At 38.5% G+C, this 23,383-nt stretch overlaps 1 protein-coding gene across 3 annotated transcripts; it reads right to left on the reverse strand.

Moving 5' to 3' along the window:
- Positions 1 to 1,892: 1,892 nt before the first annotated feature.
- Positions 1,893 to 22,964, reverse strand: ZNF510 (zinc finger protein 510). Of its 3 annotated transcripts, XM_074330272.1 has the most exons (7): positions 22,828 to 22,964; positions 20,380 to 20,670; positions 19,523 to 19,581; positions 7,354 to 7,480; positions 6,972 to 7,067; positions 4,993 to 5,010; positions 1,893 to 4,778 (listed from the first exon to the last, which is right to left on the reverse strand). In XM_074330272.1, exons 2-7 carry the CDS (start codon positions 20,447 to 20,449, stop codon positions 3,079 to 3,081), a joined length of 2,070 nt encoding a protein of 689 aa, XP_074186373.1. In that variant the 5' UTR covers positions 20,450 to 20,670; positions 22,828 to 22,964; the 3' UTR covers positions 1,893 to 3,078. The 3 variants fall into 3 exon arrangements, with proteins under 3 accessions (XP_074186373.1, XP_074186375.1, XP_074186376.1); XM_074330274.1 differs by lacking the exon at positions 4,993 to 5,010; XM_074330275.1 differs by lacking the exon at positions 4,993 to 5,010 and having other exon boundaries at positions 7,354 to 7,496.
- Between the last annotated feature and the right edge of the window lie 419 nt (positions 22,965 to 23,383).

Here is a 23,383-nt window from a genome sequence, read left to right on the forward strand (position 1 = left end):
ATGTATGATGGTGGAGGTTTTGCTGTGTCAGTATGACAGTTGATCCAGGCAGCAATAGTAGCAGTCAGGGTAATGAAGGCTTGATCAGTACGGTGATACCAGTCAGTTTTGTCAGAGAATAAGTGTTTCTTACCATGGACATCTAGTTAAACAACCCAGATTTTGTGCTCAGCAGCTATTACTTTCCCCAGTTTGCAGCACCAAAGAGGGGTGCTTTTGTCATTTTGTAGTGTTACAAGTGGCATGTCAAACAGGCACAGTAAGAGCCCAAGAATCAATAAAAACACACCAAATTTCATCAAACGGTGTTGCCATGCAGCAGCCTACTGGTCTGTCCCCTTGTGCCTACCCCTAAAAAGAAAGAAGAGTCTGTGAGACTAATCCTTTCAGGGACATTGCTTCACCTTTGTGCTTACACCTTATGTCTCCCTGTTTGGCCCCAAAGGATGGCTGGTCAGTCAATGATGGGTAAGATTCCCCACGGGGGAAACGACCTAAGCCAGGCACAGTAGCATGGGGGCCATCTGGAGAACTCATGGGTCGACAGAGGTGGGTAAAGCGCCCCCCGCACCTTCCCCGTCTAAGGAGAGCCTCTGCCTTTGTGGCTGCATTCCTTCCCACAACCTGCAGGGGAAGTGACTCAATGATGTGCTCTCCATCTATTTCTGCATAAAGGTTTTGTCCCTTGGGAGACACATATCACCATTACAAAGACATCCTGGGGCTCTCAGGTTTCAGCTGCCTTCGGGCAAGGGTGATTGGCTTAAATCAGTTTCCTAGTATGATGCATGAGATTCACAGATCTTCAGATTAACAAACTTTACTTACTCAGTTAACTAATAAAAGCTATGCATTGACTCAGGGCTCAACCCTTGAGGCTTGAGTCCCTTGGCCCCGCTTGCACTCTCTTCTTGGCTGCTGTCTTTCTTAACCCTGCACCGCCCTTCTCGCTCCCCACAGCTCTCCTGGTGCAGGACGCGACAAAAGGGAATACTGGCTAGAGTTGAGAACACATCAATTTTTGGGTCTGTTTAATGGCATTGAGGTTGAAAACCATGTTTCCCCGAAAATAAGACCTAACCGGAAAATAAGCCCTAGAATGATTTTTCAGGATGCTCATAATATAAAATAAGCCCTAATGTGTCTTTTGGACCAAAGATTAATATAAGACCCGGTCTGATTTTCGGGGAAATATGGTAGGGCTTATTTTATATTATGAGCATCCTGAAAAATCATGCTAGGGCTTATTTTCCACTTAGTCTTATTTTCGGGGAAACACGGTACTCACAGCATCTGAGTAATCTCAACTAGCTAAACCATCAATGAAACCAGGCCCAGTAAGAGCAACCTCTATGAATTTAGGGCCCTACTGAGCCAGCAGCTTTGCTTTATGCAACAAAATGGGGGATAACTTTCCTAAAGGATAGCTGCTATTATTTCATGTATAGCTGAGATACTGCTGGGACCAGGACAGCTGTATTATTGAATATACCATGTGCATTTCACACATGAGGGCTTTTCCACCTTGTTAGTTGGTTAAGTCTAAGATGACACACCTCCAAATCAAGTCAGAGGTGTGAGTCAGGTGTCTAGTATAAAAGAGCTTGAGTAAGCTAAAAAGGGCTATACTTGGTAGCCAAGTCAGGGCATACAGTCAAACCATCCTTCCTCTCCACTCCCAAGGGCGCCTCCTTTTGCCATAAATTCCATTCAACAAAATCAGTCACACATTCAAAGTCAAAAATAGTCATTAAGGGCTGTGGGACCTCAAAGTTATCTTCTTTACATGTAACTCTTCCTTACTGGGACAATTCTGTGACTTTTGGGAAGAGGGAGTATAGCATAAAACATTAACTTCTATACTTTCAGATGTAGAAGTAACCACAACACAGTTCACTGGTAGAAAGAGCCTCCATTTATTCATAAGGTCACATCCATTTCTCTTCCCTATTGTAAACCCTGCCCTAACATTAGCTAAATCTAGTGCCCCGTACCTCTATGGAAACTGATAAGATGTTAACTTGGGTATCTGTATCCCACAGAATCATAAAAGCTTGAGTCCCTCCCTTCCTTGAAGTCTCCCAGAATATTTGGGTCTGTGGTAAAGGCTCTGGATACCCTCTGGAGACAGGAAAACTTCTTTCCCCTTAAAGCAGCTGAGATTGGGGTACATGGAGGTAACATGAGGTGTGGAGGGAGAGTGGCTTCATGACATTAAGCCACATTTATTTTAGTTGCATGATGGCTGCTCACCATTCATCCAAAAAAACCCCACAAAACCTAACTTTTTAGGTTCACCCAAAGCCCTGTATCAGGTGGTACCACCTACTTCATTATATTGAAAGGATGTCTTTTGTAGGAATTCTCCAATGAGCTTTGAGGGACTCTTTCACATAGCAACCGTCTAATAAGGTTTGTACCCTGTGGCTGATAAAAGCTTGGCTTATCCAGTAGTATTCTGACTCCCTAGCAGAGGGAAGGCTTTTATGTGCAGAAATACACCCAAACATGTAAGAGCTCAACAGAATACAAGCTTAATTCTTGCTCACAAAATGTTCAAATAATAAAGATGTGGAAGAGAATTTTGTTTCACATATTTCAGGCACCCTGTGCTGTGCCATGTTAAAGCGTGGTACCCAGGGTTGTCTCGAAAGTCATCTCCATTTTACCCTGACAGCAGCCTGTAGTCAGGGGAGTCTTTTCTTAGAACTGGATGTGGCATACAATATGAGCATTCACATTCCACTAGCCAGTCACAAAGTCCCACTTAGATGAAAGGGAGACTGGGAAATTAGATTAGCTATGTGCCTACAGGAAAAATGAAATTCTTCCTAGCTAACGGACTACCAGCCTGTGTGATATGTGTGTTATCTAATAGGCATGACATCATTCAAAAGGGCTTTCCATAGTACCTTGAAAGAAACAGAAACCTGCACCCATTCTCTCATATACTCTCAGGGTTGCCTTTTGGACAAAATTCTTTGTATATTCATATTTGTATGGTTTCTCTCCTGTGTGAATTTTCTGATGTCAATTGGGTTAGTCTTTTAGCCAGAAGGATTTCCTTTAGTTGTTATATCAACAGGGTTTTCTCCCTCCCTGAATTCTCTGGCATATATTTAGGGTTGATTTCTTATACAATTTTCCATATTCATTACATTCATGTGATTTCTCCCCACTGTGAGTTCTCAGATGTATTCTGAGGTTTGATTTCTGGCCAAAAGTTTTCCCACATTTATTACACTGAAAGGGTTTCTCCCCTGTATGAATTCTGTGATGATCACTAAGTATTGCCTTCCGGACAAATTTTTTCCCACATTCATTACATTTAAATGGTTTCTCCCCAGTGTGAATTCTCTGATGCACTCTGAGGGTTGATGTCCGGGCGAAAGTTTTCTCACATTCATTACATTTAAACGGTTTCTCTCCTGTGTGCGTTTTCTGATGTTGAATGAGATGGTCTTTTCGCCAGAAGGATTTTTCACATTCATTACACTGATAAGTTTTCTCACCACTGTGAGTTCTCTGATGTATTCTGAGGTTTGACTTCTGGCCAAAAGTTTTCCCACATTCATTACATTGAAAGGATTTCTCCCCTGTGTGAATTCTATGATGAACTCTGAGAGTTGACTTTTGAACAAAAGTTTTCCCACATTCACTACATTTATAGGGCTTCTCTCCTGTATGAATTCTCTGATGTCCCCTGAGGGTTGATTTCTGGACAAACGTTTTCCCACAGTCATTACATTTATAGGGTTTCTCTGCTGTGTGAATTCTCTGATGTGTATTGAGGTGTGACTTCTGGGAGAAAGTTTTTCCACATTCATTACATTCAAATGGTTTCTCTCCTGTGTGGGTTCTCTGATGTTGAATGAGATGTCCTTTTTGACAGAAGGATTTCCCACATTCATTACATTTGTAGGGTTTTACCTCAGAGTGAGTTCTCTGGTGTACTTTGCCAGTTGATGTCTGGTAGGATTTCCTATTTTCATGATAGTCAAATGCTTTATCCCCAGTTTGTGTTCTGTCATTACATACCAATGGATTCTCTTCTGTGACAATTCTCTGAGGTTGAGTGAGACGTGAATACCTGTTGAAATTATTCCCTCTTGCATTACATTCATAGTGTTTCATAGCCATGTTAAATTTACTGTATTCCTTGACAGCTGATTTCTCACAGGATTTCCCACACTGATTAAAATGAGAATGTTTCTCCCTTGTCCCAGTTCTTTTGTGGCCAAAGAAATTTGTCTTACCACAGTTTTCCCTAGATTCATCATCTTTACAGGATTTTTGTCTGGTGTGAGTACTCTTATGTATAACACAGGCAGCTTCATCATGGGCTTTTCCAATTACATTATATTCAAAAGATTGTTCCAAACTTTGACACTTTTGATGCTCAGGAAGATTTTCCTTATAACTGAAGGTTTTCCAATTTCTATTACATTCACAACATTTCTCTCCAATATGAGTTCTCTCAAAGTTAATTTTGAAAGGCAAATTTTCACAGACATTACAGCAACCTGTTTTTTTTCTTGAATAGGTTCTATTATTAATGATGAATTGAGAAATACTTTGTAAATTCACTCCCCATGAGTCACATTTACAGGACATTTTTGGTGAAGAAACAGGAGCTATGTGCAAATTAAATGGTTTCCCCAAAACTTCCTCTTCTCTAGTCAAAGGTTTTTTATTGATGAATGTAACTTGCTGCAAGTGTTTGTCTTTGATTTTCTTGTTCCCCTTGATCAGGCCATCATCTCTGTAATGTTCTAAAACTGGGAAAAATTGTAAACATCTTATGAATCTTTACATTTCTTATAAGAGTCAGGCTTATAGACATATAGCCTATGTTGCATTTGTTTATTTGCTGCTCAAGATTAAATACCTTATGTCTGTGTGTGAACATATACACAGTCACTCTCCTTTAAAAAATATTGATATAGCAAAAAGGAGAGGGTAAACTGGTAATAAATATCTATCTGTACTTACATTGTGATAATTTCCTACCTGGATGGAGAAGTGAAAGAAAAGGAAAATAGAAATTAAACTTTTTTTTTTTAATTATTTTTTTTAATTAGTTTCAGATGCACAAGACAAAGCAAAACTTAGACGTTTATCATTTATATCCCTCACACTGTGTGAACCCCCCTCCCCCCATCCACTATCCCTCTGTACGTTCCCCAAATTAATAGAAATTAAACTTATATAGGAGTGGTATTTTAGGAGAAGCAGGAAAACCAGATAATGGGATGAATACAAAAAGGACTATAAACTTATGTAGAATAATAAAATAAATTAGGAGATAATGAGCATTATGGACTAGGCCCAATGGGACGGGTTTGGTTTGTGAAATAAATTGCAGGATAGATCCTACATTATCTAGGCTATAGTGGTAGAATATTCAAGAGTCTGCATCCAATTTGACATCATCCCTTGTTTGCATTCAACATCAAATTGATATCACTAACTGCATCATGATTAAATGAAGACATTTATAGCTCAGGATCTAACCCACCTTACAGTGTAAAACTGATGAAAGAAAAATCCATTCTTGCAAATAAATTATAATCACTGCCTAATTCTGGCTGTGGTACCATTGATTTATTCCATTTTTCAAAACTGAATAGTAAGTGACCCTGATCACCTCATCCTAAATTTCCACGTTTCAATCTGGTATGAGTGATGCAGTTTTACATGGGGTATCATGGAAAGCCTTACTGCGAACATGACACTTAAGAAAGGTACAAATTTTTATGTATTCTGGATGCCCATCCTTTACGGGTTATATGAGTTGTAAATATCATCCACTTTGGATCATCTCTTAACTCTTTGTTAAGCATGAAACAATTTATATCTCCATTAAAACTTATGTGTAATATAACAGTATAGAGTAAACACTCATGGAATTAGAAACCAGGCCAAGAAATAGAACACAAATAACTCTGCAAAAATCCCTATTCAGCCCTGCCAGTTTACAACTCCTTCATGCTTATGAGTTCACCACTCTCTTAATATTTATGTAATCACTCCCTTGACTTTCATTGTAGTTTTATCACCAATATATAAATTCCTAAAAATGTAACTGAGTTTTGCCTGTTTCTGATGTATGTAATTATACATGCATATTTATATTTTTTATTTCATTTGCTTAATATGTTTATTTCATTTGCTTAATATTATACAATCACTGTATAAGATTTTATGTAACTTTATAATTCTCCCTTAAGGAATACAACTATTTATTTATTCTACTGCCGATGAGCACAATTTGGGGCAAAAATAATATTGCCAAATTATTCTTTTAGAGAACACAATCATGGCTTTCTATAGTGAATACAGTTAGGAAAAGGATCACTTGGTTACAAAGTATGTAAAACTTCAACTTGATTTGATAACATTCTCCAGATTCCACAGTGGTTTTACCAGTTTACATTTTCAGTCAGTGAATGAGGGTCTTTAATATGTCACATCTGCACCAGGACTTGGCATTGCTCTATTTGTTAATCTCACCACATATCATACATTATCTCTTTATCTCAATTTACATATTTTTTGCACCCTGTAGAAACTAAAGTGATTAAACACATTTTCAAAGATTTAATGGCCATTTGAAAGTTCCTGTTCAAAGTCTTTCACCTATTTTTCACCTGGGTTGCTACCTTTTCCTACATTGACTTGCCAAAGTTCTTACATTTTCAGGAAGCTTATCCTTCCTAGGTCACTTGTACTGTATACATATTCTGCTACTCTGTGGCTTGTCTTTTCATCCTTTTAATGGTATCTTTTATGAACAAAGTTCTCAATTTTAATTTAGTCAAGTTTATTAATCATTTGCTTTTGATTGGTACTTTTGTGCCTTTGGGCCTTTTAAGAAAAGTCTTGAAATACAGAAGTGTTCACCTCAAACCTGCCCTTCTGGAGTCTAACAACCCCCTCAGAATTCTGTCTGCTAGTGCTCAATAACTCACCTTGGTGGCTCTGGTTTGAGACTTCTTCCTCTAAGAACCAAGGGTCTTCTCCTTGCTCCAACTTCAAAATCACCCCTGGTTTGTAAATGCAGTTTCCTGTAAATACGAACAATGGCATACTTAGACCAGATGATAAGCTTTTTGATCTCCAAAAATGGAAAAAAATACAGCTTCAGGAACAGTAACCTAAAGGTCCTCATTTGAATTTATCACTGGGAGTTGACAACACAAACATTCTTTCTATTCCTCAACAGGACTTAGTTAATTTATTATACTCCTGAGTTAAAAAGTAAATAACATTAAAATCTAAAGTATTCACGTGTACTGGGATGTTAAAAGGAAATGCCTTCTTATTTACAAAGGTAAATGCTTATTTGCTCACCCACGGAGACAAGGTGCCTGTAGTTCTCCAGCATCACATCCCTGTAGAGGGCCCTCTGAGCAGGGCCCAGCTGCTGCCACTCCTCCTGGGTGAACTCCACAGTCACGTCCTTGAAGGACACTGAGGCCTGTAACAGCACATTTCTGTTCAATTTGAAGGGTTTAGAATTAGGTGACACAGAAAATACCTAAGATAACAATTCTTGTTTACTGTAAAGAGCTTAAAACAACAAATGAAAATAAGTATGCCTATTTTGGATCTAATTTTACTTTAAAAAAAAAAAAAATTATTGGGGAACAGTGTGTTTTTTCCAGGACCCATCAGCTCCAGGTCAAGTCATTGTCCTTCAATCTAGTTGTGGAGGGCGCAGCTCAGCTCCAAGTCCAGTCGCCGTTTTCAGTCTTTAGTTGCAGGGGGCACAGCCCACCATCCAATGTGGAAATTGAGCCGACAACCTTTTTGTTGAGAGCTCACGCTCTAACCAACTGAGCTAACCAGCAGTCCCATTTTTTTATACTTTGGAGTTACTCAATTAGTAAAAATGTTTGTAAATTAATTTGTATATATTTATGAGTTATATACATGTACTATAAATAAGCACATTAGTAAAGCTTTTGTTGCTTAATTTTTTTTTAGCAAATAAATAAATTTCCTACAATTTTTATCCCATACCCAAATATACTACCCTAGGCATACTCTAGGCTAGGGCTCAGAAAATTATGACATGTGGCCAAATCCAGCTTGCCACTTTAAAATGAAGTTTTATTGGAACACAACTACACATACTCAATCATTTTGTATTGTCCATAGTTACTTTTCTGCCGAAAAGCACAGCCTAGTACTTCCATAAGAGATCTTAAAACTATCAAAATTGAAAATATGTACTACCTGACCCATTACAGAAAAAAGTTTGTCAACTTCTGGACTAACCGATCCAATTAAAGATTGACAGCATAAAAACAACACGGAAAACACAATTTAAAGAGAGGGATATGTGCAGATTCAAAGTAAAAGGATGAAAAAGATACATACATAGTCACTAACCAAAAGAAAGTTGATGTGGTTATGTTAAGATGAACATGAAAAACATTTTGAAGGTAAGAATGATAAAACATAATGAATAACAATATGATAAAATGGTCCTTTTAACAGAAGATAACACAAATTGGTATGCACTTGAAAATATACCATTTCCCCGAAAATAAGACCTAGCCAGACCATCAGCTCTAATGCGTCTTTTGGAGCAAAATTAATATAAGACCCCAGTTTTACATTATAATGCATAAGACCTGGTCTTATTTTACTATAAGAATTTAATTTTTGCTCCAAGAGACGCATTAGAGCTGATGGTCTGGCTAGGTCTTATTTTCAGGGAAACATGGTACCTTCCAAACACAGTTAATCTTCTTTATTCAGATTCTGTATTTGCAAATTCACCTACTCACTAAAATTTACTTGTAACTTCAAAATCAATACTCATGATTTTGCGGACATTCACAGAATGGTAAAAAATTTGCCCAATACACATTTTCCTAGCTGAGGTTGAACAAGATAATTCCTTGCTTTCTTCTTTCAGCTGTCATACTGTAAACAAGTGTCCCTTTGCAGTCTATTTAGCACATTTTTTTTGCACTTTTCTTGTGATTTCACTTTTTAAAATGGCTCCCGTGTAATGCAGAAGTGCTGTTAAGTTCCTAAGTGCAAGGTTATGTTATGCCTTATGGAAAAAACAGGGGTGTTAGATAAGCTGTATTGAAACATTAATTATGGTACTGTTGACTGTTCGATTATACATCAACAATATTAAATAAGGTGTTTTAAACAAAACCACATTTAAACAATGTTCTGTACTGATTAGTTGTTCAAAATAGGCTTGCAGGAACCTAACCCTATTATTTCCCCTAGAGGAAGGACTCAGTATTTGCTAATTTCAGTGTTCGTGGTGACTAAGAATAATAAGAATTGACTATATATAAACATAAGTTAACAGAAATGAGATAGATACACAGTTGTAATTAATGATTTTAACACAACTCTCTCAGTAACTCACAGGACAAGCAGAATGAAAAAAAAACCAAAAGGGATTTAGAACAGGAGTTAGCAGACAGACTACAGCCCAGAGGCCAAATGTGGCCCACTACTGGATTTTTTATAAATAAAATTTTATTAGAACACAGTTATATTCATTTGTTTATGTATTATTTATGGTTACTATAGCACTACAACTATAGAGTTTGGTAGTTCCAACAGAGACTTTTATCTCCCACAAAGCCTACTATCTGACATTGACATAAAAAGTTTGGTGACCACTGATACAGAAGATGTAATTAACCAACTTAATTGAAATATAAATTATTTTATTGTACACTTTACATTATTAAAAAACATAAACAGTGTCACCAAATTAGAAAAAATTACAATCATACAGTATGGCTTTGAAGTTTTACTCAGAGATGTAGAGAACTGAAAGAACAATGCAAACATGCACTACTTAACACTGGAGAGATGTTCTGAGAAATGCATTGTGAGGTGATTTCATCATTGTGTGAACATCACAGAGAGCATTTACACAACCTAGACGGTATAGTCTATACACCTAGGTTGTGTGGTATACTACCATCATATATACAGTCTGTCATTGACCAAAAACATTATTATGTGGTACATGTATTAACAGCCTTATAACAAGAACAAAGCTGGGAAAATTGTAAATTAATGTCTTTTTGAACTCATCAGAGAAATGAAATTGCATGGCAAACATACAATCTGAATAGACACAGACAATAGTTTAGTGGTTACCAGAGGGTAAGGGGGGAGGATGGTGGCAGACGAGGGTAAAGAGGATCAAATATATGGTGATGGAAGGAGAACTGACTCTGGGTGGTGAACACACAATGTGATTTACAGATGATGTAATACAGACTTGTACACCTGAAATCTATGTAATTTAATAACAATTGTCACCCCAATAAGCTTTAATTAAAAAAACATACAATCTGAAATCAGAAGACATAGGTACCTCTAGGGAGAATCAGGATCCCACTCATTTGCTCAATGCTACCAAACTCCATATAAAACAATAGGAAGATAAAGCTAGAAAAATTTGAGCAACCTGCTAAAGCCCGTGTGTGTGCAAATGTGAGTGTCAAGTTCTTGGGGAGGTGGTATGTATCACAGATGGGTGATCTCTGCCTTCTTGTGGGATTTTTCTCCAGGAAACCATCCTGTCACAGAGATGATTAGGGGAGAATTCAGAGGAAGTCCCTTTCTGCCCCATGTGGTGCTGGCTAGTGAAGAGGAAGAACTGTCACTGCTTAAATCCACTCACAGCCACCTTGTATATCTCCACTACAGAATACTTAACATGTAAGAGAAAAGGCATCAAAGCACATAGCTTGAAGCCAATGGTGGGATGCCATTGCCGTAGGAGAAGAGCAAGAGCAGATACTACCAAAATGCTGCTGAGACCCAAGTCCTCAGGCCTAAGACACGTTAAATTAGAAGATAAGCCCCACTTCCAGAGAACTGTCATTATTTGACCTATCTGGTGGTTCCCTGGAAGACCTCACTCATAAGGTTATCTTCATCTGACTTGACTCAAAGTTCACCCACTGCAAATAGCATGTCATTATTTAAAAAAAAAAAAGAAAAAAAATCACAGGATATTGTTTACAATCATGGCTATGTCAGGTAATTTATGCAGTTAAGGAAAACAACATTCTAACAAAAAGCTTAAAAGGAAAAGCTGGAGAGTGAGCTATCCAGAAGGGACTTTGAAAAGCTCAGACATATCACTGGCAATTTGGAAGGTGACACACATGCTCTGGGCTTTGTGTATATTCAGGAAAGATCTGAGAAGGCACTACATGCTCACCTCTCATTAACCTTGAGACTGCAAGAAAAGTGAAGGCTTAATACAGAGTAGTAAAATGCCAAGCTAACTGGTGAAGGCATGCCTTCATACACACAGAGCAACTTGGCAAAGTTTGGAGACTTATTGATTACAGGTATTTAAGGAAATCATTGTCCGATTACTACCAGACTTACTTAGCTAATAGAGCAGACGTCAGTGGCCAAACATTACAAAGAATACAGACTCTACAGAATTAGTTCAAAAGAGTCATTGAACAAACATGTAACAGCTGAGGTGGGAGAGATTCTGATTACAAATTGCTACATTATATTTTAAATGTCTAGTTATGAACTAAAATTTGAGATATGCAAACGAATGAGAAAATATGGTTCATACAAGAACCATACACAAGAAAAAATTTTTTTTTATTGTATGAAACAGTAGAAACTGACCTCGAGGAGGTCCAGACATTGGACTTACTAGACAAGTACTTTTCATCAACTATTTTAAATATGTAGAAAGAACTAAAGGAAACCATATCTAAAGAAGCAAAATAAAGTAAGGGAACAACGTCTCACCAAATAAACAGCATCCATAAAGAGACAGAAATTATGTATGTGATAGAAAAGCAAACTGAAATTCTGGTGTTGAAAGTATAATAATTGAAATGAAAAATTCCCTAGGGGGCTCAATAGCAGATATGAGTAGGCAGGAGAATCAGCCAATTTGATAAATCTACTGAGATGATCCCATCTGAGAACAGAACATTAAAAAAAATGAAGGAAAATGAACAAAAATCTTCAGTAACCTGTGCGACACAATCAACGTAGCAACATTCACATAACAGGAGTAGGTGGAGAGGAGAAAGCAAAAGACACTGAAAGACAGAATGAATCTTAAAAGCAGCAAGAATAGTGACTCATCACTTCCAAAGGTTCCCAAATAAGATTAATAGCTGATTTCTCATCAACTTTATTTTCAGCACTTTAAGAAACATACTTAAAGTGCTGAAAATAAAACCTGTTAAACAAGACTTCACTATTCAGCAAAACCATCCTTCTAAAATGAAGAAGTAATTATGACATTCACAGATAAACAAGGACTGGGAAAACATGCCAGTAGTACACTATTAATAAAGGAGTCATTTAGGCTGTAATGAAAGTACATTAGATAATAACTCAAATCCATATGGAGAAGAAACCTATGTAGGTAAAAGCAACTACACAGGTAAAAATACAAAAGGCACTATAAATGTATTTGTTTGTATTTATTTTTCTCCTTATGATTTCAAGACAACGGCATAAAGCAGTAATTAGAAATCTGTTGGTATACACACAATGGATGAAAACATTTGGATAATAATAACAGCACAAAGGACTCAGGAGGGAATGCAGCTATAAAAGAGCAAAGTTTTAGTATGCTATTGAAATTAAGATGGTATTCATCTGAATAAGACTGTTAGAGTTAAGATGTTCACTGTAATCAACAAGGTAACCACTAATAACAAAAAAAAAAAACTTGTAAAGGAACAAGGTATTTAAAATGGTACACTAGGAAATATTGAGCTAACACAAAAGAGGCAAAAATGGTAAAGTAGAAAAAAAATCACATACTGAAAACAAATGTCTAAATGGAAGGTAAATGCTACTTATCAGTGCATTAAATGTTAACAGTTAAATACTTGAATTAAAAGACAGAGATTAGCAAATCAATCAAAAAAATGTGATCTACTTATACTTGTATTCTGTCTGCAATAGATACTTTACATTCAAAGACACCATAATTTGAAAGTAAAAGACTGGAAAAATATATACACCATGTAGATAGTAACCAAAAGAGACCAGGATTGCCTGTACTAGTATTGGGCAAAATAGACTTTAAGACCAAAAATAGACAGAGAGAGACACACACAAAAGAATGGAAAGAAGGATACTTTATAATGGTAAAAGAAACAATACATCAAGAAGATATAAAACAGTTATAAACATACATGTACCTAACAGTAGAGCTTTAAAACACATGAAGCAAAACTAGCAGAATTGGGCCGGCCCAGTGGCTCAGGCGGTTAGAGCTCCATGCTCCTAACTCCGAAGGCTGCCGGTTCGATTCCCACGTGGGCCAGTGGGCTCTCAACCACAAGGTTGCTGGCTCAACTCCTGGAGTCCCGCAAGGGATGGTGGGCTCCGTCCCCTGCAACTAAGATTGAACACAGCACCTTGAGCTGAGCTGCCTCCCGGATGGCTCAGTTGGTTGGAGCACAGGCTCTCAACCACAAGGTTGCCAGTTCAATTCCTCGAGTCCTGCAAGGGATGGTGGGCAGCGCCCCCTGCAACTAAAATTGAACACGGCACCTTGAGCTGAGCTGCCGCTAAGCTCCCGGTTGGCTCAGTTGGTTGGAGTGAGTCCTCTCAACCACAGGGTTGCCTGTTCGACTTCCGCAAGGGATGGTGGGCTATGCCCCCTGCAACTAGCAACGGCAACTGGACCTGGAGCTGAGCTGCGCCCTCCACAGCTAAGACTGAAAGGACAACTTGAAGCTGAACAGCACCCTCCACAACTAAGATTGAAAGGACAACAACTTGACTTGGAAAAAAGGACTGGAAGTACACACTGTTCCCCAATAAAGTCCTGCTCCCCTTCCCCAATAAAATCTTTAAAAAGAATAAAAATAAAACTAGCAGAACTGACTTGAAAAGATAAAAAAAAAAAAAAAAATTTTGGGCGGCCAGTTAGCTCAGTAGTTAGAACGCAGTGCTCATAATACCAAGGTTGCCGGTTCGATTCCCACATGGGCCAGTGAGCTGCACCCTCCACTAGATTGAAAACGACGACTTGACCTGGAGCTGAGCTGCGCTCTCCACAACTAGATTGAGAACAACAACTTGGCATGGAGCTGATGGGTCCTGGAAAAACATACTGTTCCCCAATATTCCCCCGTTAAAAAAAAAAAAATTAATAATAATAATAATAATTCAACACTAATACTTAGAGATTTTAATACTCTACTCTCATGATGGACAGCACTAGTAGACAGAAGATTAACATTGGAAGAGCACACTTGAACAACACTCTATATCAACTAGACCAAGAAGATATCTACAAGAACATTTAGGCCAACACCAGCAGCATAAACATTTTTCTCAAGTATACATGGAACATTCTCCAGTATAGACCATTTGTTAGGCCACAAAACAAGTCTCAATACATTTTATTTTATCTTAAGTTTTATTATTTTAAATTAAAAATTTTTTAATTTTTCAATTGTATAATAGTTGACATACAGTACTATATTAGTTTCAGTTGTACAACATACTGATTACACATTTACATAACTTTCGAAGTCATCACCTCAATTCAATACATTTTAAAGGTTAAAATCATACAAAGTATCTTCTATGACCATAACAGAATGAAACCAGAAATCAGTGAGAGAAGGGAAACCGGAAAATTAAAAAATATGTGAAAATGAAACAACACACTCTTAAGACACCCAAAAGATCAAAGAAAAATAACAAGGGAAATTAGAAAATACTTTGAGACACTAAACATGAAAACAACATACCAAAAATTATGAGATACAGATAAAGCAGGGCTTAGAAGGAAATTTATACCTATAACACCTACATTTAAAAAGATCTCAAATCAATAACCTAACTGTATATGTTAAGGAACTAGAAAAATGTGAACTAAACCCAAAACTAGCGAAGGAAGGAAATAAAAAAGATCAGAGCAGAGAAAAACAAAATAAAAAATAGGAAACAATAGAATCAACAAAACTGACAGTTGGTTCTTTGAAAAGATCAACACAATTGATGAATCTTTAGGGAGACTAAGATAAAAGAGGACTCAAATTTGCTAAAATCAGAAATGAAAGTGAGGACATTACTACTGATCTTCCAGAAATAAAAAGGACTATAAGTGAGTACTATAAACAACTGTACACCAACAAAGTAGGTAACCTAGATGAAAGGGACAAATTCCTAGAAACATACAAACTACTAAAATTGATTTAAAAAAAGAAAATCTGAATAGATCCATATAAAGGAGACTGAATCTATAATTAAAAACCTCTCCATCAATGAAAAGCCCAGAATCAGATGGCTTCACTGGTGAATTCTACCAAGCATTTAAGAATTAACACAAATCCTTCTCTAACTCTCCCCAAAATAGAAAAGGGAATACTTTCTAACTCATCCTATGAGTTACTCTGAAGCAAAGCCAGACAAAGAAATCACAAGGTGACTAAGGATCAATATTCCTTATGAATATAGATGTAAAACTCCTCAACAAAATACTAGCAAACTGAATCTAGCAGAATATTAAAATAATTATTTACCATAACCTGGTTGGATGTATCCCAGGAATGAAAGACGGTTCATCAAAGGAAAACTCAATCAGTGTAACACACTATAGTAATAGAATGAAAGAAATTAATCACATGATGATCTCAATTGATGTAGAAAAAGTATCTAACAAAATCCAATACCCTTTCATGATAAAAGCACTCAAATTTAAACTAGGAATAGAAGTGAACTTCCTCACCACAATAAAAAGCACTTACGAGAAATCCATAGCTAACATCTATACAACACTACAGGACAAGAATTTTTACTCCAAAGATCAGGAATAAGACAAGGATACCCGCTTTAACCAATTCCATTCATTGTACTGGAAGTTCTAGTCACAGCAAATAGACAACAAAAAGAAAAAAAAAAAGCATCAAAATTGGAAAGGAAAAAAGTAAAACCATCTCTTGTCATAAACTATATGATCCAATATACAAATACATATAATATATGAATACTAAAAAATCCACAAAAAACTGTTAGAGCTAATAAATAAATTCAGCAAACTTCCAGGATGAACACACAAAAACCATTTGTATTTCTATACACTAGCAATGAACAATAAAAACATTAAGAAAACAATTCCATTGACAATAGAATTAAAAAAAAAATAGGTGTAAGTTTAACCAAGAAGATGAGTGACCTGTACATTCAACACTAGAAAACATTGCTGAAAGGAATTAAAGATGACCTACAAATGAAAGGAATCCAATGTTCATGGATTGGAAGATTTAATACTGTTATGACAGTAATACTCTCCAAAGTGATCTACAGATACAGTGAAATCTGTATAAAAATCCCAATGGGTTTTTTTGTAGAAATGTCGATCCTAAAATTCCTATGAAATTAAAAGGGACCGTGAATAGTCAAAACAATCTTAAAAAATAACATAGTTTGAGGACTTGTACTTTTTGGTTTCAAAACGTAACTATATAAAGTAAGAGCAATCAAGACAGTGTAGTACTGGCATAAAGACAGACATATGGATCCACAGAATAGAAATGGGAGTATAGAAATAAACCCATGCATCAATCATTTAACTATGAATCAACAGAATCAAGACAATCCACAAGGATTAAAGGCAGTCTTGAAGAGATATTTGTAAACCTATGTTCATAGCAACGTTTTTCATAATACCCAAAAGGGGGAAGCAATCTAGGTGTCCATCACCAAATGAATGGATAAATAGAACGTGGTATATACCTACAACAGTATTATTCAGCCTTAGAAAGGAAGTAAATTCTGATACTTGCTACCACATGGATGAACTTTTGGAGGACTTTATGCTAATGAAATAAGCCAGTCACAAAAAGACAAATACTATATGATTCTATTTATGTTAATGAAATTCAGACAGAAAGTAAAATGGTGTCTGCCAAGGGCTGAAGGGAGGGAAGAATAGGGAGTTGCTATTTAATGGGTACAGATCTTTATTTCCGCAAGATGAAAACAGTTCTGGAGATTGGGTGCACAACAATAAGAATGTACTTTACACTACTGAACTGCACACTCAAAAATGGGTAAGATGGTAAACTATGCTATCTGTATTTTACCACAATTAAAAAGAAAAAGAAAAAAGAAAAGAACCTGGTGTCTTACATGCAGGGGCTGCCATAACCAAATACCACAGCTTAAACAACAGAAATTTATGTCCTCACAGCTGTACAGGCTGGAAGTCCACACCAGGCTGTCAGCATGGGTGGGTTCTAGTGAGGCTCTCTGCCTGGCTTAGATGACCACCTTCTCACTGTGTCCTCAAGTGGCCTTTGCCTCGGTGCCTTATGATCTCATTTAACCTTAACTACTTAGCCCTATCTCCAAATATAGTAACATTAAGGGTTAGGACTCCAACATATGAATTTGAGGGGGAAGAAAGGCGGACACAAATGAGTCCATACCATCAGGTGAACAGAATGAGGGTATGATTCTAAAGGTCAGTCTGGAGACGACAATGAGAATGTGATATGAGGCAGAGGCTGGAACAGTAGGATGTATTTAAGAAACTAAACGAGATTTGGTTTTGCTTTAGAATAAAGTTATATACTGAATTTTTTAATGTCGTATTTCCCAGTAGATAGTGAACACTATTAAGAAAGAAAAGTATCTGTATTGTTTAAGCCATAATTATAGCACGTCAATTTCCTCAAACATCTTGGCTGTTCAACAAACAGATACCAAAAAAGTCAGAGTGGCAATAATGCAAAAGGAAGAAATGGGAAGGGGTGATGCCTCCAAAGCCTGAACTGATCATGAGAAATTGGGAATTTTATTGTATGGGGTAAGGAGCCACTAAGATGACTTACACACGGATGAGACATTACCTCATTAGCATTTAGATAATAACCCCTGGGGAAGATGTGCTTGAGAAACAGGTGGGTGGACTCGTAAAGGAGCTGTTCCAACAGTGCAGTCGTGAGACCATGAAAGAAGGGGGAGGAATCAAGTAAAGAAATGCATTTAAAATACATTAGGTTGGGCCATGTAAAAGTGACAACACAAATGGAAAAGTAGCAAGACGTGATTACCGACCAGATGTGGCAGAAGTTGAGTGTGAGAGCAAGAAGAGGCAAGGATACATCCCACTTCTGTGGCTCAGGTATCTGGCTGAATGGGGTTTATCAACGAACAGGGGGAGATGAGGAGGAGGAGTTTGGGAAGGGCTATAAATGTTACTTTTGCTTTGAATCCCTTGAGCTAGAGACACCTACAGAGAGATGGTGAGCCAACTACGTCCAATAAGGTAGCCCTAAGCACATGACTATTTAAAACCTAAACTAAAAATTCAGCTCCTCAGTTACACAAGCCACATTTCAAATGCCAAACAGGCACATGTGTCCAGTGGTCACTGCTTTGGACAGTACAGATACAGCTCATTTCCATCATCACAAAAAGTGTCATTGGTCAGGGTGGGCTGCAGAGCCACATATGGGAGAACTAGCAAAGGCCTCATTGTTAAAACCAGAGATGGATGAAATGACTCAAGAAGACTAGTTAGAAGAATAGTGAGAAGGAATAGGAACTTGTGGATGAGACATGTGAAAGGGCAAGAGAAGGAAGAGGACTCCACGTAAGAAACAAGAGGCAGGGCCACAGCAGAGGAGGGTCACAGACACTCACATAGGAGACCTTCCAGAGGGAATGGCTGGGGCCGTCAGGCGCTGCACACAGGTCTAATGAAGGAAGGACTAGGCAAGACCCACTGGACTTGACCCAATCAGGTCACTGGTGAGTACAGGTGACAGGCATATGAGATATCAAGGCCTCATGCAGTAGACTCAAGTGTAAATGGAATGTGGTAACGTCTGCCAGAGAACAGAACTTTAAACTATCTGCTGAACACCTTGTTTATGACAGGTACTTGAGAGAAATATTTATGGAGAGATATTTTTAAGGACATGAACATATAGGTCATTCATGCCGACCTCCAGTTAGTCTAAGTATTATTCCTGAAATCAGCAGGATCAGAAAAATGTCTACCTCCACTTCTGTTTTAGTTACCCAAACAACTGTATTAACAAAAGTCTGCTTTGGCAATATGCCCTCTACTTCCACTGAGGAAAAAGTGCAAACATCCCGCACTTACTGGAAAGAGTGGTTATTGGAAAGATTTATACTATCACCTACATGAATACCAACAAAGACATTTTTCCTGACTTTGATGACTTTACAGATTCCATAAAGAATGTTTAGTTCAACTTCTCATCAATGCAAACCTTTAAACTAATTTTATCCATCTGACTCTGCCATGGCATCAGAAAAGTCAGGAAGAAATTTGCAGCTGCACTTTGGAAAATCTGTAAACATCACAGGACCTGCATCTACCCACGTGACAACTCTGCTGTGCTATTCATCTGCTTTTCTCCATCTTCCTTGAATGATGCTAGCACATTTCTATTTTTCCATGTCAATGTATGGTTCCTTAACCATCTATGAAATCTGTTATAAAAAAAGGTGTTAATAAATAACTCACCTGGGATATATTCATTTTCTGCTGCTCTTGGGAGAGCGTAGAGAACTGTGATGGATAAGCTGGGGGTAAGGAAAGAGGAACAGTCATGAGAGGTCTGAACACAGCTTCTGTATTCACTTGTCTAAAAACCTCATCCCACCAGCTGGGGAAAAGGCCTCCCTATGTGACAATGTTCTGTTGACCCTTGAGAAGGGGCACAAAGCACCACATAGAGACAGCATTTGTGAATATGTACATCTCTGACATGACTGCACGGATGTAACCTTGCTGTTTTTCATTGGGTGATTGTAAATTACTTTCCTATTCGTTTAAAAATGTATATACCCTCTGACTAACAAAAAATTAAGACAGCATTAACATTTACACCTTGAGAAAATCAAAAGAAATCTGACCAAAAGAAGTTAAGATGCTTTATGATTAAATATGTTCAAATTTTTTTGTTCTAATTTGTTGTAATTTCTCAAAAAGACTTTTAATAAGATACTTCTAGTGACTTAACCTGTGACAGAATGAATAGTCCTGTGCTGTGCTCCTAGCTCTATCCTGGGTGACCAGGGGACATACATCTAAGATTCAATTTTTTTTTCAGGGTTTCAAGAGTTGGAAATAGAAGTCCCTTCCTATACATACTATCATGCTACTGATGCTATATATTCAAGACACAGGAAGCTTTAACATATCTCTAAATGCCACTTGTGATGGACATGGTATGAGAATAGCTCAGAATCTGGAAAGAGGGAAGAATGAAGAAAATAAGGGGCTATTTAAGAAGGACTGAAGACAGGATTTCCTTGGCTCTGGCTCTGGCTTTATCTGTGTAGCCTGACAGCCACCCAGGCCTTTCAACCCCAGCTCACCGCCTTCAGCAAGCTGGTCCACAGTTTCCACTGTCACACAGCCTGTGATGGCTTCTGGGTGTGGTGACATCCCCAAGTCTGGCTCTCTCTGGACAAGGTGATTCAGAACTGCTTCTGTTGGAGCAAATCAGGACCTGTTCCTTTCTGGGTTCTCCTGCATCTGTTCGGAAGCGCTGGTGAGGGTGGTCCCTGTCAGATAGGCTGTTCTTCCAGGTGGGAGCCCTGTCTGTAGGGCTCTCTCCTTCCTGCCACACAAGAGCTGCTTTGTTCCAGAGATGCTGAGATTTAGGCCTAGGAAACAAATTCATTTTAGTTGAAACTTTCATTGAGAGCAGTGCTTCTCAATTTCAACCGTACAGTACTGACATTTTGGGCTGGACAACTCTTTATCATGGGGGGGGTTGTCCTGTGCATTGTAGGATATCTAGCAGCATTTCTGGCCCCTACCACCAGGTGTTAGTAGCAATCCTCCTTCCAGTTGTGACAACCAAAAACATCTCTAGACATTTCTGAAAGTCCTCTAGGGAGCAAAATCTCCCTAGTTGAGAACCACTGGTGTAGGGTGTTAAACCTGATTCTCTTGGAATTTATTAGAACTGTTCTATTAATTACTGTAACCCCGAGCCACATCCCACTATTGAGCACTTGAAATGTGACTCGTGCCACATGTTGAAATAACATTTTGGATATACTAAGATAAACACAATGCGGTAAGTCCTCACTTAATGTCATCCATAGGTTCTTGGAAACTTCAGCTTTAAGTGAAATGACATATAACAAAACCAATTTTATCACAGGCTAATTGATAGACACAAGAGTTAAGTTCCTACAGCATATTTCTAGTCATAAAAACATCACCAAACTTCAACATAAGGACCCAAAACACTTCTAATACTAAACACTGAAATAAATGTGAGCTATAGACATATTTAAGAAAGATTAATAAAAACAACGCAATGATTTTCTAACCCACTTATTCTGGTTTAGGGTATCAACTGTCCAGAGCCTCTCCTGGCAGCTCAGGGTGCAAGACAGGCACCCACCCTGAACAGGACACCCTTCCATTGCAGGTCGCACTCACACACACCCACACTCACTCAAACAGGGACAATATAGATACATCAATTAACCTAATGTGCACATCTTTGGGATGCAGGGGAAAACCAGAGTCCCCAGAGAAAACCCAAGCAGAGATGGGGAGAACCCCATCGTGCAAACTCCACACAGCAGCCCTGCCAGGAACCGGTATTTTGGTCCTCATCAACATTAAAAAGAAACACTGTTGAATGAAACACTGCTATTCAAGGACCTACTGTATGTTCTTAAAATTAATTTCACGTGTTTCTTTTTAGTTTTAATGTGGCTACTAGAACATTTAAAATTACATATGTGGCTCACCTTACCTTTCTTTTGGACAGCACTGGACTAGAATATCATACCGAATCCCTTGAAGACATGGAACCTGGGCAGTGCAGGTGGTGCCAGGAGCCTTAGTCTTACCCAGAGGCTTTGCAGACATGTCAGAAATCCCAGAATAAATACACTTGTCACAGAATGAGATTCAGTTCACACTCGACAACCATAGTCCTGGGAATTTGGTGCAAATCACTCTGCTATTGCTGTGAAAGCTGCAACACTGGGTTTTAGGTAGGTAGGATTTAGGAATAGTCTGAATTTGGGAGTAAAGCATATCTGTATTTGCATCCTAGGTTGCTCACCTTTGTGAGTTTGGGTCTGTAATTTCACTTCTCTGAGCCCATTTTCTTATTTTTATACGATTATACCTATAAGTAGGTTGGTTGTGAGGAAATGAACAAAGTTGTCTTCCACAAATGATGGGAGCCAACATTACACGTTGGCTTATTAACTAGTACTTATTAGTGCTCATTAATACTAGCACTTGATTCAATAAACGCTTTGCAGGTTATGACTTCTCTCTCTCTGAACAACGCCACAAAGCAGTTTTGTCTAATAGCCTTATTTTCAAATGGGAAACCTGACACACGACCAAGTGACAAAGGCGGAATTTATTCGGTCCTTCTGGCTCCTAAGTTCGGCCTCTTACTGCAGACCAAAGGCCCGGGCGCGCTTTGTGTCAGGTTCGTGGTCAGTCTTATAAACGCGCATTCCCCTCCCACCGCCAGCAAGGGTTCCCCCACCCCACTCCCCGACCCCGGCCGCCTACAGTCAGCTCCCACACCCTCCCGCACCGAGCATCTTCCGACCAGGACTCAGCCCCTTCTGCGCCTCTGGAGACCGCGGGGCTAAGGCCCGCCCCCACCCGCTTTCCCCAGGTCTACGTCCAAGCCTGGCTCCGGGATAGGCAGTGGGGGTCCCGCTTTCGGAGTGAGATTCCGGGACTTCCAGTTCCCTTCCCCGGACACAACCCCAGACCTCCGTGTTGGCCCCACAGCAGCGCGCGGAGTCCGGGATCCGCAATGAGCTCACCTGACCTGCGAATCGTCGGCAACCGCGAGGCTGGACAGTGCCGGATCAGGAAAGTGGAACTCGCTGCACATGCGCAGAGAAAAGCCCAGGCTATCCAGTCCCAGAATGCTGTGCGATAACCCGTAACATTCAAGACTACAGTTCCCATAAAACACCGCGACCGCTTGCAAATTGTGTGTTTGTCGGGAGTGGTAAGGGCTGGGGAAAATTAGAGGGTTATAAAATGTTATTAACGATCTGTACTATCAACTGGAGCGCAAGATCTACCACAGCCCGAGAGGTTATAGGTTAAACTTGGACATGCCAACAAATACAATGTGTGGTCCTCGATCGGATCCCGGTTGGAGAAAAGAAGACATTTGGGAACAATTTGGGAAATTTGTATGTGGACTGGTATTAAAGGAAGTTATCGTTATTTTTGTTAATTGTGATAACAACATTGAGATTATGCAGGCAAATTTGCTTTTTTAGGAGATGCATATTAAAGTACTTAGTGTTGTATTATATATTTGTAATTTTAAAAATAACTAGGAAAGGCAAATATAGCAAAATGTTA

Source organism: Rhinolophus sinicus, linkage group LG04 (assembly GCF_036562045.2).
Source record: "Rhinolophus sinicus isolate RSC01 linkage group LG04, ASM3656204v1, whole genome shotgun sequence".
In the NCBI taxonomy this organism is placed as follows: domain Eukaryota; kingdom Metazoa; phylum Chordata; class Mammalia; order Chiroptera; family Rhinolophidae; genus Rhinolophus; species Rhinolophus sinicus.